Consider the following 15,291-nt stretch of genomic DNA (forward strand, 5'->3'; position numbering starts at 1 on the left):
GTTTTATGGCTGTTCTGGTAGTATTAAATCTTGTTTATAATCTCACGGGCGCCCCTGCAGTTAAATTGTTACATTTCCACACAGGAAGTAAAACACAAGAACTTTTTTCAATCTCCTCCATGTTCTTCTTCAAACTTTAAGAAACCCCACTTGAGGCCCTATGTAAATGCCGCCACCCACCCGTCCACCCACTCACAGGACACTGCAGTTTATAGAGCAGCTGGGATGTGAAAGGAACAGAGAGAACTGTACACGAAGATGAATTAGGGAGCAGTGAAGAAAGGAGGCCAACGAGAGGTGGAAAACTTGAGGTGACACAAAAAAAAGTAAGAACTAGGACATGATAGTGGTGGCTTGAGAAAGTTAGGATGGGAGAGAAGGAGGAGGAGGAGGAGGAGCAGAGCTGCTCTATTTGTTCACAGCTCAGAGGTACGTCCCCCTGGTGTGTTTGACCATTGCTGCTCTCTGCTGTCAGCCGACCGTGCTTGACCTTCACTATGATTTATGACAGCTCTGTTCCCACGATAACCCAGAGGAAACTCTTCGCCTCATTGCCCGCTGGTCTCGAAAAAGCCGTGTGCTGTGTGAGACACCCAAATGTCTTAGAGGTGCTGAGGATGCAGCTATTTAATATCTGCCCGTCTCCCTGAGAAGGATAAACACAGCCCGCGGGTCAAACGATTTTGTTTCAGGAAACAAAAAAGATCAGATCGCTCTGGCCTCATTCATCCTTTCCTCCAGATCACGGACTGAAGAAAAACAACAGCTTATATTTCAGCCTGGGTGTGGCTATCACTTGGGTTTAGGGGCAATATGGGGAAAGAGTATGACTAGAAAGTTATATAGAGAAAAAGTATAAAAGAAGTTGATCCTTGATATATTTGGGGTCTGGATTCATTTCAAAGTAGCAAACAACATGAGTCAAAGTCTTTATCATTGATTTTTCTTTATGAATATTTTCTATTAATCATTTTGCCCCCAGCCCATCCAATCGGTTGCCGTTGCAATGATGCACTGATTTGATCCCCGTCATGTTGATGCTGTTTTTGTCTCCAATCTGTTCTAGTTGGCCAACACGTCTGGCAGGCGGCCTGTGGTTAAACATGTACAGTAAAAGGGGGAGCTGCCAGGGCAGTGAATGAATTCAAAGTCTTGCCTCGCTGTTAGCTAATATAGGGACAGTTGGCAAAGTCACAGTGTCAACTACTCGGAGGCCATAAGCTGTTGAATTATGCAAGAGAGCAGAGGAGCAGCTTGTTCCTTGAAAAACATGAATCAGAAGTTGGAGAAGCTCGTGTGCGCACTGATGCCGGATGGGTGGATGGATGAGGGAGAGTGTCCAGGCGCTAGGACCCGGGACACGTGAGCGCATTAGTTTGCCAGAGGGTGGAGACGGTGAACAATGAAGGAGCTGACTAGTGGGACCAGTAGAGGAGCAACATCTGAGACCCCGCCACCTGCAGAACCCAGAGACCCGCTGCACCCACAGACACCACTGACCGACCGGCCGACGGTGGCTCCAGGGCGCACAGCTGGGTTTGGATGGAGAGGGGACATGTGGATTTTCCCGTGCGCACTGCAGAGAGCCCCCCCTAAGTGGGTGTGAATGAATGGGCTCGTCTGTGTGTGTGTGAGTGTGTGTGAGAGAGTGTGTGTGGCGCTGAACTGGGTCATGCGGACCGCTGGAGGAGCAAAAGATAAACACGCAACCGCCTCCCGCTGCTGCTGCTGCTGCTTGGCAGGTTGAGATGGTGGGCGCTCAGAGGAGGGATCCCAGCCTGTGTCCTCGACTCAGCAGCAGATGATGATGATGATGCTTTTTTTGATTCAGTCCGCCTCCGAAGACACAAGTCATCTTTTGTGGAGCTTCTCCACGAACTAAGCCGGACAGGACTCACCCGGGGCGGGCTACAGCCAAAGCGCAGCGACGCACCGGACCTTCACCCGTGCGGGCTTGGTCAGCCGTGAAAGTGTGAGGTGTTTGATTTTTCTTGTTTTTGTTTTTCTTGTTTTGTTTTTTTTTCTTTTTTTGTGGAGGACATGCACAGTTTCCTCAGATAACTTCCTTCGAACCGGGAGATTCATCCAGCAGATCCTCTCAGAGCCCCGTGGAGGATCAGTGCGGAGCGGAGCGCAGCGGCTCTGCTCGCCGGGCGGATGCAGGACCATGGAGGAGAGAGACAGGTCGCCAGCAGGTGAGCGAGCAACACCCGGATTGAACCCGGGGGCTAAAACCGGGATAACCCTACTATTCACTGTAAACAGAAAGGCAGAAATACAAGGCATTTAGAAATACCTGGTTCTGGGGCTCCTACATCCAGAGTAGCCAAATTTAGAATTGTTTGAACTTTGACCCATTTCGATAACGTACAGTCATAAAACACCAGCGGCATTAGTTAATATACACCTCCACTATTTCATTTACCATCTGGCTACGATTAACTCTAAGTTGTGTTAATGACTGAGCTGCGATTTAATTAGCATTTTCACCCACATCACTCGTGATATACCCGCACCTGCTTGCCTCCCTTTGCTGTGCCAAGTGTGAGCTGGATGGGTGGATGGATGGATGTGTGGATTGATGGATGGATGGACGGGAGGGCATCCGGTCCACTTCACTTTTAATGGCCCCCGTTTTATACTTTGTCCAGGACAGACAGATGATATGTCATCGTTAATGCCGTCTAATGCATTTAAATGAGCAGCTGACTCCATCAAGCAATACCCTGTAAAAGCAAAGCCATGGCGGCTGGTAATGGACTCTCAATGAAGACCAACAGCAGCAGCAGCAGCAGACAATGCACATGGATTTGCCTCTGTCACAAACATTGTATTGGTAGAGAGAGGATTAAGTATTGACTGGGATCTTTGGCTGGACATCATGGTTTTTATGATGGTGCGCTTTATTTGAATATTAAATTAAAAAAGCAGAAAGCAACACAGACAGAATGCTGCCATTGCTCCTATGCCATCAGAAACAATGTAAATTATAATACAGATCCAATATCTTACAAATCATGACATAATTACTGGTGATCTGCAAAAAAATCTTACCTCAATGACAAAGGGATATTATTTGTTGAATTGTGAGCTGGTATGTGAAATAGAACCCTCAGTTATGAATAATAATGCCTAATTTTCCTCAGCCGGAATTTATCAAAAGAATATCGTGGGAGTCCACACAAATGCCGCAAACATGGCCCACACAACTGGGACGATATCTGCTGCTTCAGCCAACGGATAATACATCTGCAGCATAAACGTAAACCTCTGACAGCTGGCACACAAACAGCAACTAAAACCCGTCTTTGACCCCCTCACTAGATGCTAAAACCAAAAAGAAATTGACCTCACCACGACCCAGTTAAGCAGCGAGCGCTGGCAAAACAAGATGAAAACAGAGCAGCCACAGGAAAACAGAAAGGAGGCAAGCATCTTCAGTAATAAGACAAAAAGAGCACAAGAGGGATTTTCTTCAACTGTCTTGTTTGAATCCATATTTGTCTTTCTGTGTCACCACAAAGACAAATATATACAGATAGCATTCCAGCCTGTCAATCATCTCAGTGAGAGAACAGCAGCCTAATGACAAGTCTGTCATTGTACACACGGCAGACGTGGGTGCGTGAATGTGTGTGAATGTGTCCGTAGTCATGCAGTTTGCACCAGTGTTTGTGTCGACTGTATCTTGTATTTTCCATTTGACCTCTGACTTTTACTCATGACTATTTTATTTAGTTGATGAATGTTGGTGCACACTATATGTTATGTATTTTTTAATGATCCCCTATTTTTACTTTCTGTCTTGAAGTCATGGCTAATCCCCTCTTATGCAATTAGAGCACAGTTGAATTTGAAAGAGAGAGTGTGTGTGGGGGGGGGGGGGAGTGGAATGTGCCTCGGCAATCAACATTAGTGCTCTGATCGTGGTTAGAGGCTATTGCATATGTGCAGGATCACAAATCACCATATACTGTAAGCTCGCCTTGAAGTGGAGGGTGAAATGGTCCAGGAATAAAAACAACAACAATAAAAGAAGAAGGAGAAGCAGAGGAAGAGGAAGCAATGTCCCCCTTAGTGCTCTTATATCATTTAGCCACGCTTCCATTCAGACCCCCGTTTCACTGAGCTGATATTAGAGTCAACGGTTCCCCATGTATTTGACATCAAAGAGATGCAGCCTATAGCATGTGGTACAATGGCAGTGATGCTTCAGTTAAGCCTCGTTGGATTTCCCCAATCCTGCTCTCTCTCTCTCTCTCTCTCTCTCTCTCTCTCTCTCTCTCTCTCTCTCTCTCTCTCTCTCTCTCTATCTCTCTCTCTCTCTCTCTCACACACACGAATCACACAAACCATCCCTATTGTAAACTTGAGGCTATTGGGTTGTGACAGAGTGGGGGCTAGGTACAGTATGTTCCCTCAGTGCCGAATGATTTTCTGTAGGACATGATTACATTGATGACAGTGATTCTGATTGTCCTTTACAACCAGATCCTACAACAACATTGATTGACTTTTCATTGCAACGCTTTGTTCATGTTGGATTCATCATTGTGCCAATTCTTCTCTTTGATAGTAATTTGTCATTGACGCTAAGCCAAATGTCCTTGTAGTTTCACCTCCTCTCTCACTCCTCGTTTGGATCAATTTCACCTCGGGATACCCCTTCCCGGGTGCTAGGTCATTCAAGCTGGTGGCCAGTGGTTGGCAGTGTTTCTACCAGTTAGCTGTCTGCCTTTGGCACCTCCATTGGGCAAGTGCTATAGAGAGAGGGCGCTGATAAGAAGGACAGCAGAGGCGAGAAGAGTGAGAAATGGGTCACCCATCACTCCTTCCCAGCAGGGATCCCCCCACTGTGAGCAGCCGAGCACAGGTGTGAGCTTGTGATTTGTCGAAGTGAGAGTCCGTGGCCAGGGCGGCTGGTTCACCTATCACAGCACAGCAGGAGCTTTCTTCAGCCTGTGTTGAAGCGTTGCACTGAACCCACCAACTCACCGGCTCTGATGTTCTGTGCCGCTGGAAAAAGTGATTCCGATTCTGTTCTATATTCTATAGGGAACAGAGTGTCCTGACTGCAAATGGCTGTTAAACAGAAGCCCATTTGGTTTTTGATCGACTGATAGGCTGTTTAGGACCCAGCCACACTGAGGCAGCAAGAAGATGCACTCAGAAAATATATATATTTATGTATAGGCTATGCATGCAGCTGATTTATCTTGAGTTGGGCAATTTGACAGTAAATTGGGCACGGGGGATCAATCTGCGCCCATAATGATTCTTTCCGAGATCAAAGGAACTATTCCATTAGTGATGTAGAGAGGTAGCGACGTGTTGCCGCCTCAGCAATCTATTTATTTCCGCCATTTACATTTTCAGGGACAGACAAGAGCGAAAGGGGAGAGACGTTAAGCAGGATGAACTAAAGAGGACAACAAATGTATGTCAAGCTGCTGACTCTCATCCCCTTCTCGCTTCATCATATGCTTTGTGCTCATTGCGATAAAGTTGTTACAGATGAAGCGTCAACTCAAGTACCCAGATTTGCACCTTCTAATGTCAGAGATGTGACTCTGTATAATATATTGAAATTCACCTCCACCCATATGAAGATTTCTTGTGGTACAAGTACCCCATGTTCCTCTGGTACGGTAAGGTCATACCACATCAATTCCAAAGGAAAAGGTTCCAGTACCACAGGAAAGTTTTGTAAGGGTATAAAGTATTTGTGTGGTCATGTGAAGCAACAGTTCATTGCAACTGTACATACAAAGTTTACAATAGCTCACTCAATACACAACCATTGTCCCTGATGATACTGTAACGGTCAAGATTTGTCCACTTGGAGACCGGTTTTCATGATGTGCAAACCTAGCTAGCTCTTAGTGAACAAGTAGCCCTGTTGAATGAAGCGTACCATGAATAGATTTAAATATATGCGAATGAACGAAATGCTGACTCCACCATGGTAACAAACTCTGAAATCTAGTGCTAAATAGTGACAGAAATTACATGGCTGTAGTTAAGTATTAAGCCATAAACTAAATTATTGGGGGAATTTACATTGTGACATGAGGTTGGTGCTTCATCCTGAACTGTTGAGAACATGAATGTCTTAAGTCAAAGTGCGTAGTCATCCTGCTGTTACAGAGAAATTTCACTCAAAACCACAAATGTCTGCTCCACAGCAGCACCAGAGGAAAAGTCATAAATTCACCTGGATCATTAAGGTACCAAAAATGTCTGTACAACATTTGGGGCCAATCCATCCGGGAGATGTTGAGATGTTCCACAGGAAGTGAGACATATTTAGTTTAGGATTCATCCTCTGAGGACCATGAAAACCTGCAAGATATCATGGCACTACAAGGAATAGTGATTCAGATATTTCTGTCTGCACAAAAGTTGTGGACCAACTGACATGGCCATCCCGAGAACCAATTAGCCAGTATGGCCCAAAATAAAACTTATCTCTAACAAAATGTCAAACATGTGAAAAAGAGCCAGCTGAAATCCTCAGTAAGACTTCCTCAGACCCGCCTCTGAGTTCAGAGGCTAAGAAGGAACTTATCATGAACACACCCTGAGGCTCGAAAAGACACAGTCTGTAATGAGAGCACTTGTGGCCAGTGGCATCACAGGGCTGGTCTCTTTTCTTATCTCCAGCGAAGTGTTCACAGTAGAAAAGGTCAAATGCATCTGCAGGTTAATCTCTTGGAGACACGAGGAGTCAGCCACAACAGGCTCCCAGGAAGTCCAAAATGGTGAACAGGGTGTAAAACTGGATTTTTCTGCCTTTTTCTTGGAACGACCTGGTTTTTAGAGGGTTATACTGTGAATGCACACATCTCTATTTGAGTAATTGCTAAATGGAACAAGATAGACAATCCAGCTGAGGGGAAATTAGTGCCCGGCAAACAGATTTTAGCTTCAGAGCGGAAAACCCTCCATCTCCACTCTTTCGGGATTAGGAAAACAGGCTTGTTTTTAGATGGCCCTGTTTGACGCATTTTCAGTTTATCTCTTGAGATTTTCAAATGGCTTGTGTGAAAGCAAATGTCAGTGGATTGTTTTGAATCGTAACTAAAGAATGAAAATCACAAAAATTCAAATTACTAGGTCTTACAATAACAGGAGTGGTTTAAAAAAAAAAAGACGATGTAGGACTTAGTGGGCAGCTCAGGGATCTGTTTTTAAAAGGCTTACTGATGATTAACAATGCGTTGGACTGGCTCAAAAAACCCACAGACATTAAAACGTGTCTCGAGCCAAATCCTCATCTGGAGGTGGAGTGTGTTCGTGGTAGGGTTGTCTCTCGCCGCCTGAGAGGACGGAGGAGCAGAGGGCAGCGTGGGAGATCAGTGGGGTGTGCGGTCGAGCACGAATGCAGAGTCGTTTTTTGAGGCTCGCGGCTGATCCATCTGACTTACTACACCTTGGATTGTGTGGCACTGTGCGTCCGATACACCTGCCCTCCCCAAAAACTCACACGCAAACATTCCTCTCTACACCTTTGAGGCGCCATCACTGCAGTTTCTGAACCAGCTGCGCCGCCTCCCAACCACTCATCACATTTTCGGGACTCTTAATCCAGTTCTGCGAAGGAAATGAGTGCAAAGCATCCTGTGCAGTGGGGTGGGGGGATGCTTTTGTCTTTGTGGGAGCTGAGTAATGTGATTAGGATCCATGCTGGAGCTGACTGAAAGCAGTGCCAGTAAACCAGCGCTCCCTTTCCCTCTCATTGACCGAGGCAGTGAGGCCACGCGAGGTTGGACGGTCAGAGAGAATGTGCTTCCAGTCGGTCTGTCTGTCCCGTCTCAATGTTTAGTCACCAGACCTTGACCGCAGACTTGTCTCTGGACAGTCATCAACTTTTGTGTCGACTCGCTGAAGGCTAAACAGTAGGCACGCTCAGCACGAGCAGGCTACAATATTCACACACTCTTATATAAGCACCTATTTGCTTATGATAAAATCTAAAAGTAAGTCTTATCAGCAGAGATCCATATGATGCACAGGGCTTGTTCTATTTCCAGTGTGGTGTTCTTTTTTTGCCAAGAGTGCTGAGCCAAGAACACAAGCCTCTAAATGGCTGCATCCTATTTTAGTTTTTGCTGTCTAACAGCTATATTTATCACATTCTTCCCACACGAGGAAGCTGAGGATCCGCGGCACCTTCACAATGTCTGAACATCAACTGCACATTAGCAGCTGTGTGTTGATTCTACCTTCTTCTCAAATGTACCTAACTGTGGAAGACACTCACATGCGTCGGGCTGTTTGTTTGAGGGATCTGTAACCAGGTTGAAACCTGCAGCTGCTGAGAGAACTGGCCTCAGGGACAGGAGAACAATGCAGTCGCCGCTTTGAGTGATGGATGACGGAGATCATCAGCGAAATTGCTCCACTGATTTGTTGCTTATTAGTGTGTGTGGGTGTGCGTGCTGTGCAGGATTGGATGATTAAATACAGAAGGGGGGGGGTTGAGAAGAGACAGAGACAATGGGTGTGATCATTAGTGTGATAAGCTTCATTTCATCAAAAGGTCCATTTTGTTCAACAGTTAGTTTTGAACACTGTAGAGTCACTCAACTCAAGATCTTAAACAGTGTGGCTTACCCCATACAAACTTGTGATTTTAACGGCCACATTTTTCCTCCTAATATCAATTTGACCTATTTCACTACTTCTGAAAATCAGCAGTAACGTTTCAGTTTTGTTCAGCAATACGATGAAAAGCAAAAGCAAGTGTGTGTTTCCCATGCAACCCCTTCTCTCACAGCCACACTGATTTGTTTTTTTCATCACGAACAATGTCTATAGCCCACAGTAGGATCTCCTCAGTGTGCTCCCAGATGCCTTACCAGCATGTGTGCACCTGCAGCTGTCAGCTCCTTGTATTTCTTTCCATTTGTTAGTCCTTCTACCTGGGCCCATTGATTTTCCCATAGCCGTCTGCCAGTAAGTGCTGTCTGTGACCATATCTAAAAGCTGGCCAGAGTGATCCAGAGGGACAGCAGGAAGTTCAATGCATTTACGGAAAGCACTCCCCCTTGTTGTTGCCTTCCCCGCATTGATTGTATGGAAATGAAGGTCTGTTAAAGCCTTCTTGATTTAACCATCCCCGCCGAGAATATATGGATATACGCCAACAGACATAAAGATGCTGAGGAGCCTTCTGTTATAAACAAATTCATGCATCAAATTTACATCATCCGCTATCATCACAGCAGAATAAACCCTGACTCTAAGCGTCGCTCTCCTCCTTTAGTCTGCCCCACAGCGTCAAGGCGAGCCTGTCGCTTTCTCCCACGGGGCCGGGACGGGCAGGCAGTGGTGGTGGGGGCTCCCCCACGGCCAAGATGGACTACTGCGGAGGGGTGCCAGTGGAGGACATGCAGGCCCTGGCCATCACGTCTCTGTCGGCATCCGACGTGGCCAAACAGTACGAGCACATCCGGGAGCTGGGGAAGGGCACGTACGGCAAGGTGGACCTGGTGGCGCACCAAACCCAGGGTGAGGAATACAAATCTCCAACTCCTCTCGTATCATTTATTCATCAAGTGTAAATAGTCTAAATTAATTTAACAAAAAATAAGATGATCTGTATCAACTCATTGCAGATCAGCATGGGTCAATGATGAATTTCCGAAAAGATTTTGTTAAAAAAAAAGAAATCAAGGTTATAATGCCGTCTCAGTCTGAAAGCAGTATAACTAAGCATTGTGCAGAGGGAGGCTGAGAGGGCATTAAGGCTGCTGCTATCTGCACACTAAATAGCCTTTGCGTTTCTGCAGCTGTAATCACAAGTGGCTGGTTATACATGTATAATGGAGGTGAGATTCATTCACTGAAAAGGTTTATATGAATGAAGATAGCACCTGTTTAAAAACAAGGTCGGAAATGTGTCCGCAAAGTGCAATTTAAGGTAACGCTTGGAGTGTTTTTAGATGGTAAGATATTGGCAGTACTTAATATGATATAATGAGTTTAATTGACCTGGGCCTAATTGTGTGCTCTGCATGTTTGTATCGGATTTTTGCAGGCACCAAAATGGCGCTAAAGTTTGTTACCAAGAACAAGACGAAGCTGAAGAGTTTCCTGCGGGAGTACAGTCTAACAGGCTCACTTAGCTGCAGCCCTTTCATCATCAAAGTCCTGGACGTGCTGTTCGAGACAGAGGACAGCTACGTGTTTGGACAAGAATATGCCCCCGCTGGGGACCTCTTCGATATCATCCCCCCACAGGTAACACTGTCAATCCCTCCTTCCACCAATCACAGCCCTCGCTCAGCCAGAGCTGCTCCAATCAGTCGCCGCGTTCAGACACAGGGGTTTTTAACAAGCTCTCCTGGGATTGGAGCCTTGTCTTCGTCCTGGTTTTCTCTCCGCGCAGAGCTCTCATTTTGCTTTAGTGCTTTACCAGCTGATACGGAGGGAGTGCTCGACTTCAAGGCTCTTCTACAGACTCATTAAAATGGTTGCAGCTGAAATCAAAACTGACTCTTTTGTTTCAGTTATTCTTTTTCAGAGTACCGTGTCATTTTTCACTGTGAACGTTCATTCTTCAGCTCAAAATAACCTTTATCTATTCTTTCTAATAGTACTGTAACCTCACCACAAACACTCAACTCCTGCTCAGTGTACTGTACTTATTGTCCAAATGTACCCTCCTTCCGTCCCTCATTACTTTGCCCTCTGTCTTTCTCTCAGGTGGGTCTGCCAGAGGAAATGGTCAAACGCTGCATGCAACAACTGGGCTTGGCTCTGGACTTTATGCACAGCAAAAACCTGGTGCATCGGGACGTCAAGCCTGAGAATGTGCTTTTGTTTGACCGAGAGTGCCGCCGCATCAAGCTGGCAGACTTTGGCATGACACGGCGGGTGGGCTGCCGTGTGAAACGGGTGAGCGGCACCATCCCCTACACCGCACCGGAAGTGTGCCGTGCAAGTCGTTCTGAGGGATTCCTCGTGACCACCAGTCTGGATGTGTGGGCGTTCGGCGTGCTGGTGTTTTGTATGCTGACGGGCAATTTCCCCTGGGAAGCAGCGCTGCCGTCCGACGCCTTTTATGAGGAGTTTCGGCGCTGGCAGAAAGCAGGGTGTCCCGTGGGAACATACCCGTCTCAGTGGCGCCGCTTCACTGATGATGCCTTGCGCATGTTTCAGAGGCTGCTCGCCTCCGAGCCAGAAAAACGCTGCGGAGTCAAGGACGTCTTCTGCTTTGTCAAGTATGAGCTGGTAAGCGAGCTCAGGCGCAGAGCTTCTTGCCGGGCCAAGAGAAGCGAGAGGTCAAGCACGGGAGCGTGCACTGGCAGTTGCACTTCCTCCTCTACCTCCTCTTCATCGCGTTCCTCCCACCGACACCCTGAGCCCTCCACCCCACCCGGAACATCCTGCCTGCGCCCAGCTCCGCTCAAACGCAGCGTTCTGTCCGACCCGCTGTCTCCCAGAGAGGAGCCCGGACAGCACCAGTCACCAGGCCGAGACAAGAACAAAAGCCAGATGGTGATGGCGACTGCCATCGAAATCTGCGTGTGACCACACTCATGTTAGCGCTGGGGACGAGATGGCTCGTCACGTAATGACAAACTGTGAAGAGGTGTTAATGACTCCTCCAGAGACTCCGGTGAAAAAGGAGATGTACTCTAACCATGGAAGATTAGCTCAGGATCACATCCACTGCTGCGCATATGGACATCATCAATCAGCGGTACACACTCTGACAGCTTTTCACCGGCATGCGCCGCTTCGGTTTTCATTAGCGACCAAAGACTGCTTCTCATGCTGAAAGGCCATACAGGCAGGCAGCGTGCAACAGTCCGCTGATGATGCTCCTCTCTGCAGCTCATTGTGCCGTCCACACATTTGTGTTTTCTACCCATTCACAGTGGTGGTGCTACTGATTCTAGAGTTAGATATTTGTCATTTCTCACTCATCACTCCTCGTCTCTTTACTTTAGAGTTGACTTATCTCCGAATATTAGCTCCAGGGAGGCCAAAGTGTCATCTGATGATGCTGTTCAGTCGGAGGCCGGTGATCTGAGGGCAATCCTCGCTACCACATGCGTCTGCAATTCCTCAGACTTCCTGCCAATGCATATATTCTGTTAAAGACTTCTTTTTTTCTTTGAGAGAAAGAGTGCTAAAGGAAAAAGACAAAAAGATAGTTAAATGTAGCAGTTTGTATGAGACGTCTTTTCATGTAAGTGTCTAGACTGAGATACAGACATCATCACCTCAGGACTCTTCTGTGGGTCACTTCCTTTTTCTTTTTTTTTATTAATGAAAATCCATTGACTGGCTGGAAGACACATCTGCCCCTTGTGAACTGCTCCAAATGAGATTCACTTCCAATGTAACACAGTAGAATACAGGGATTGTACATTATCTGAGTGAAAAGGGTGATGGATCGAAGATTATTGTTTCTTTTCTACCTGCTGTGTGTGTTTGGACAAGTGTGTGTGTGTTGCAAACGCTAAGCACAAGATTTTTGTATAGGACATAAACTCTTAGAGAAAAACACAACTCTTTATTGTAAATAATTGAATATTTCTAGGAGTGCACCGTATCATCAGGTAGTTCAACAATGTAGCTGTTCTAATTTTCTACAACGGAGAAAAGGATTGTAGGGGTTTTACATTTACTGTCGGGGCAGCGCACTGTATGTAGCAGCAAAATATGACAGAATGTACAGTTTATCACAAGAAGTCAAATATATAGATATATGATCGAAAGCCTATCACAGTTTATAACATGGTAGCAGCTGTTGTTCTCTGACTGCTTTCTTGGCCGAGACAAATAAAGACAACACTCATTTAATTTTCCTGTCATTACCTTAGCATGGGCAACATCCATTTTCTGTACACAATTATTGTGCGTCTTTGTTGCCGGTGAGTTCAGCCAATTTTTTGTCTTCATTCGCGCAGTCAAAGCAAGTAGACACTACAAATTAATTTCCCAGCAACACAAAAGGTGTTCCAATATTTGATTATCTGGATGCAACATTAAAAACACAATTCCCCGACTGCACAGAATACGTTGTTACACCCCCCCCCCCCCCCCCCCCCCTGCTCTGAGTCTTCCTGCCTCTCTCTGGGAACCCCTCCAAACGAGCCAGTAGAATAGCAGAGCCCAGATGTTTTAGGTCTGGAGGGATGACCTCTGTGTCGGCCATGACGGTTCTGCTAACGGTTGACTGATCCTGACCGGCGCACCGCTCCGGCTTCAGTTCCCGACGAGATACTGCCAATTATCAAAGCATCCAAAAAGCAGAGTATGCTCAGTGTGAATGGTTCAATGCATGCCCATTACCATTCGTTTTCTTGCTCGAATTTCCTAACTGTTATGTTTGTCAGGTGTGTGTGTGTGCTTTTTCTCACTTCTAATTTCTCCACTCTTCCCCTGACATCCCATCAGCACTGTCGCTATAGTGACAGTGCCACCAATGCTCCTCTGGTTCAGCTTCTGTCCTCTTCTTGAACATAGAGTCTAATAGAAACCAGTTCAAACCTCCCCCCTTCCCCCCTCCCCGTCATCCGTAGTTCCTCATGACAGCAGCTGGGCTTATTATAGTGGATGACACATACCTGCAGAAACACATTCTCCTGTATTCTGTGAGTTCACAAACCAAGGTCTTTATCCACGTCGTTAAAAGTCGATATAATTTTCTTTGTCTTTTTCAAACTCTGCAAAGGTGATCTAATAAACTTACTGTGTGTTCAGAGGTAATGGGTCAGTAGATTGTAGTGGGATGTCAATCATTCCAAAAGGACCTTCATATATTATGTGCAAAAAGTCAAGTTTCACAGAATAAGGCCATGAAATATAACATTGCAAAGCCTACATCATACAACATAATGTGATGCATCATGGGACAAGGTATTATGACGGGAGACAACGAAACATAAACCATCCTAACATGACGCAGCATAAGATGATCGATCTCAATATGACAAATCATAATATGACACCTCATGAGACGACAAATCATAACATCATGCAGCATAACAGGACACATTATTACATCATGCATTATAACAAGAAGCATCATAACATGACACATTATAAAATTACGTATCATAACATGACGCTTCATAACATTACCCATCACAGTATGACGCATCAGAACATGGTAACGTTGCATGAGGAAAGACAACATAACTTTTGTATAAGTGCAAACCCCAACTTGTCAAGTTCCACGGTATCAGGATGGGAGCTGAGGCTTTGTTATACATCATAGCATCACAATTAGACTGCTAGCAATGTTCATTGTTGTTTTCCATGGACCGTCATAACAGCAATCGTCAAATTTAATGAGCTGTCAATTTATATTCTAGAGAGTAGCCTTCCTTTTATCCTGTCTATCCTGATCAAAGATCAAACTGTTTTTCTGCCAGCAAGTGATGTTGTAGAATCTAATGTAAATACTGTACGTATTGTGTCTCTAACAAAATGGAAAATTAGAATAAATGAAATGTTAATATATGTTGAAATAAATTTATGCACCACCTTGAGGCTCCTGGGTATTTCTGTGAACGGTTTGAAATATGCTGGTGGTATTTTTTTTTTTGTTGGCAAAGCTCATTCTGCCCAGCTTTGTGTGGTCCCTGGAATGCACATTAGATGAAGGTCAGATTGAATCACAAGTGACTTCCCGAGGCGTTGGTCTTGCACTGCGACGGAGCCCCCAGACTACTTTAATATGCTGAAAGCCTAATTAACACATCTGTAGATATGAAGTTATCTGCTGGCCCCACAAAAGCAAACGAGTTCAAGGGCAGCAGGAATGTGGCGCAGATGACGAGAGCAGCTATCAGCCCACCAGGCCTTCTCACTGCGTCTCAACTGCTGTGTCAGAGTGCAGGCGGTGGCTCGAGTTGTGACCAGACTGAGTTGAGACAGCAGCGGTGAGCTGTGGTGTCTGCCGCTGAGGAAAGCTAATCAGTTCAGGCAGTGCAAGAGAGAGGAAAGGTCAACCGTGACATGCCGGGCTCGTGTAGCGAGTGGAAGCCTGTCCTTTGTGATAGCCTGTCCTTTGCTTCCAAAGGGCCACAGCAGCCCAGTGGCCATGTAACAGTCCTAATTGCTGAGAAGGGGGAAGATGCTGAACGTAGGCTGGGCTTAAAAAGTGGATGCGTTTAGCACAGAGTGCACTTGAACTTGAAACGTCCGCTCATCCAAATCACAAAAAATACACATTTCCCCTACTCATGCAAGCGGTATCGACTAATTTCCAGTCGCAGCATCGTTAAAAGGTATTTTAAACACTCAAGTGTATTGCTTTTGGTTTGT

General features: G+C 45.8%; 1 protein-coding gene across 1 annotated transcript; it reads left to right on the forward strand.

Moving 5' to 3' along the window:
• Positions 1 to 2,157: 2,157 nt before the first annotated feature.
• sbk1 (SH3 domain binding kinase 1) lies at positions 2,158 to 13,049 on the forward strand. The gene is made up of 4 exons (XM_053414413.1): positions 2,158 to 2,195; positions 9,269 to 9,513; positions 10,043 to 10,245; positions 10,711 to 13,049. The coding sequence occupies exons 1-4, from the start codon at positions 2,158 to 2,160 to the stop codon at positions 11,536 to 11,538; spliced, it is 1,314 nt and encodes a 437-aa protein (XP_053270388.1). The 3' UTR covers positions 11,539 to 13,049.
• Positions 13,050 to 15,291: the final 2,242 nt, after the last annotated feature.

Source organism: Pleuronectes platessa, chromosome 21, assembly GCF_947347685.1.
Source record: "Pleuronectes platessa chromosome 21, fPlePla1.1, whole genome shotgun sequence".
NCBI lineage: Eukaryota > Metazoa > Chordata > Actinopteri > Pleuronectiformes > Pleuronectidae > Pleuronectes > Pleuronectes platessa.

Coding starts and splice junctions, on each gene's coding strand:
- sbk1 (XM_053414413.1), top strand. CDS start 2,158: ATGCAGGACCATGGAGGAGAGAGACAGGTCGCCAGCAG. Junction 2,196..9,268: donor GAGAGACAGGTCGCCAGCAG/GTGAGCGAGCAA, acceptor CTCCTCCTTTAG/TCTGCCCCACAGCGTCAAGG. Junction 9,514..10,042: donor GGTGGCGCACCAAACCCAGG/GTGAGGAATACA, acceptor GGATTTTTGCAG/GCACCAAAATGGCGCTAAAG.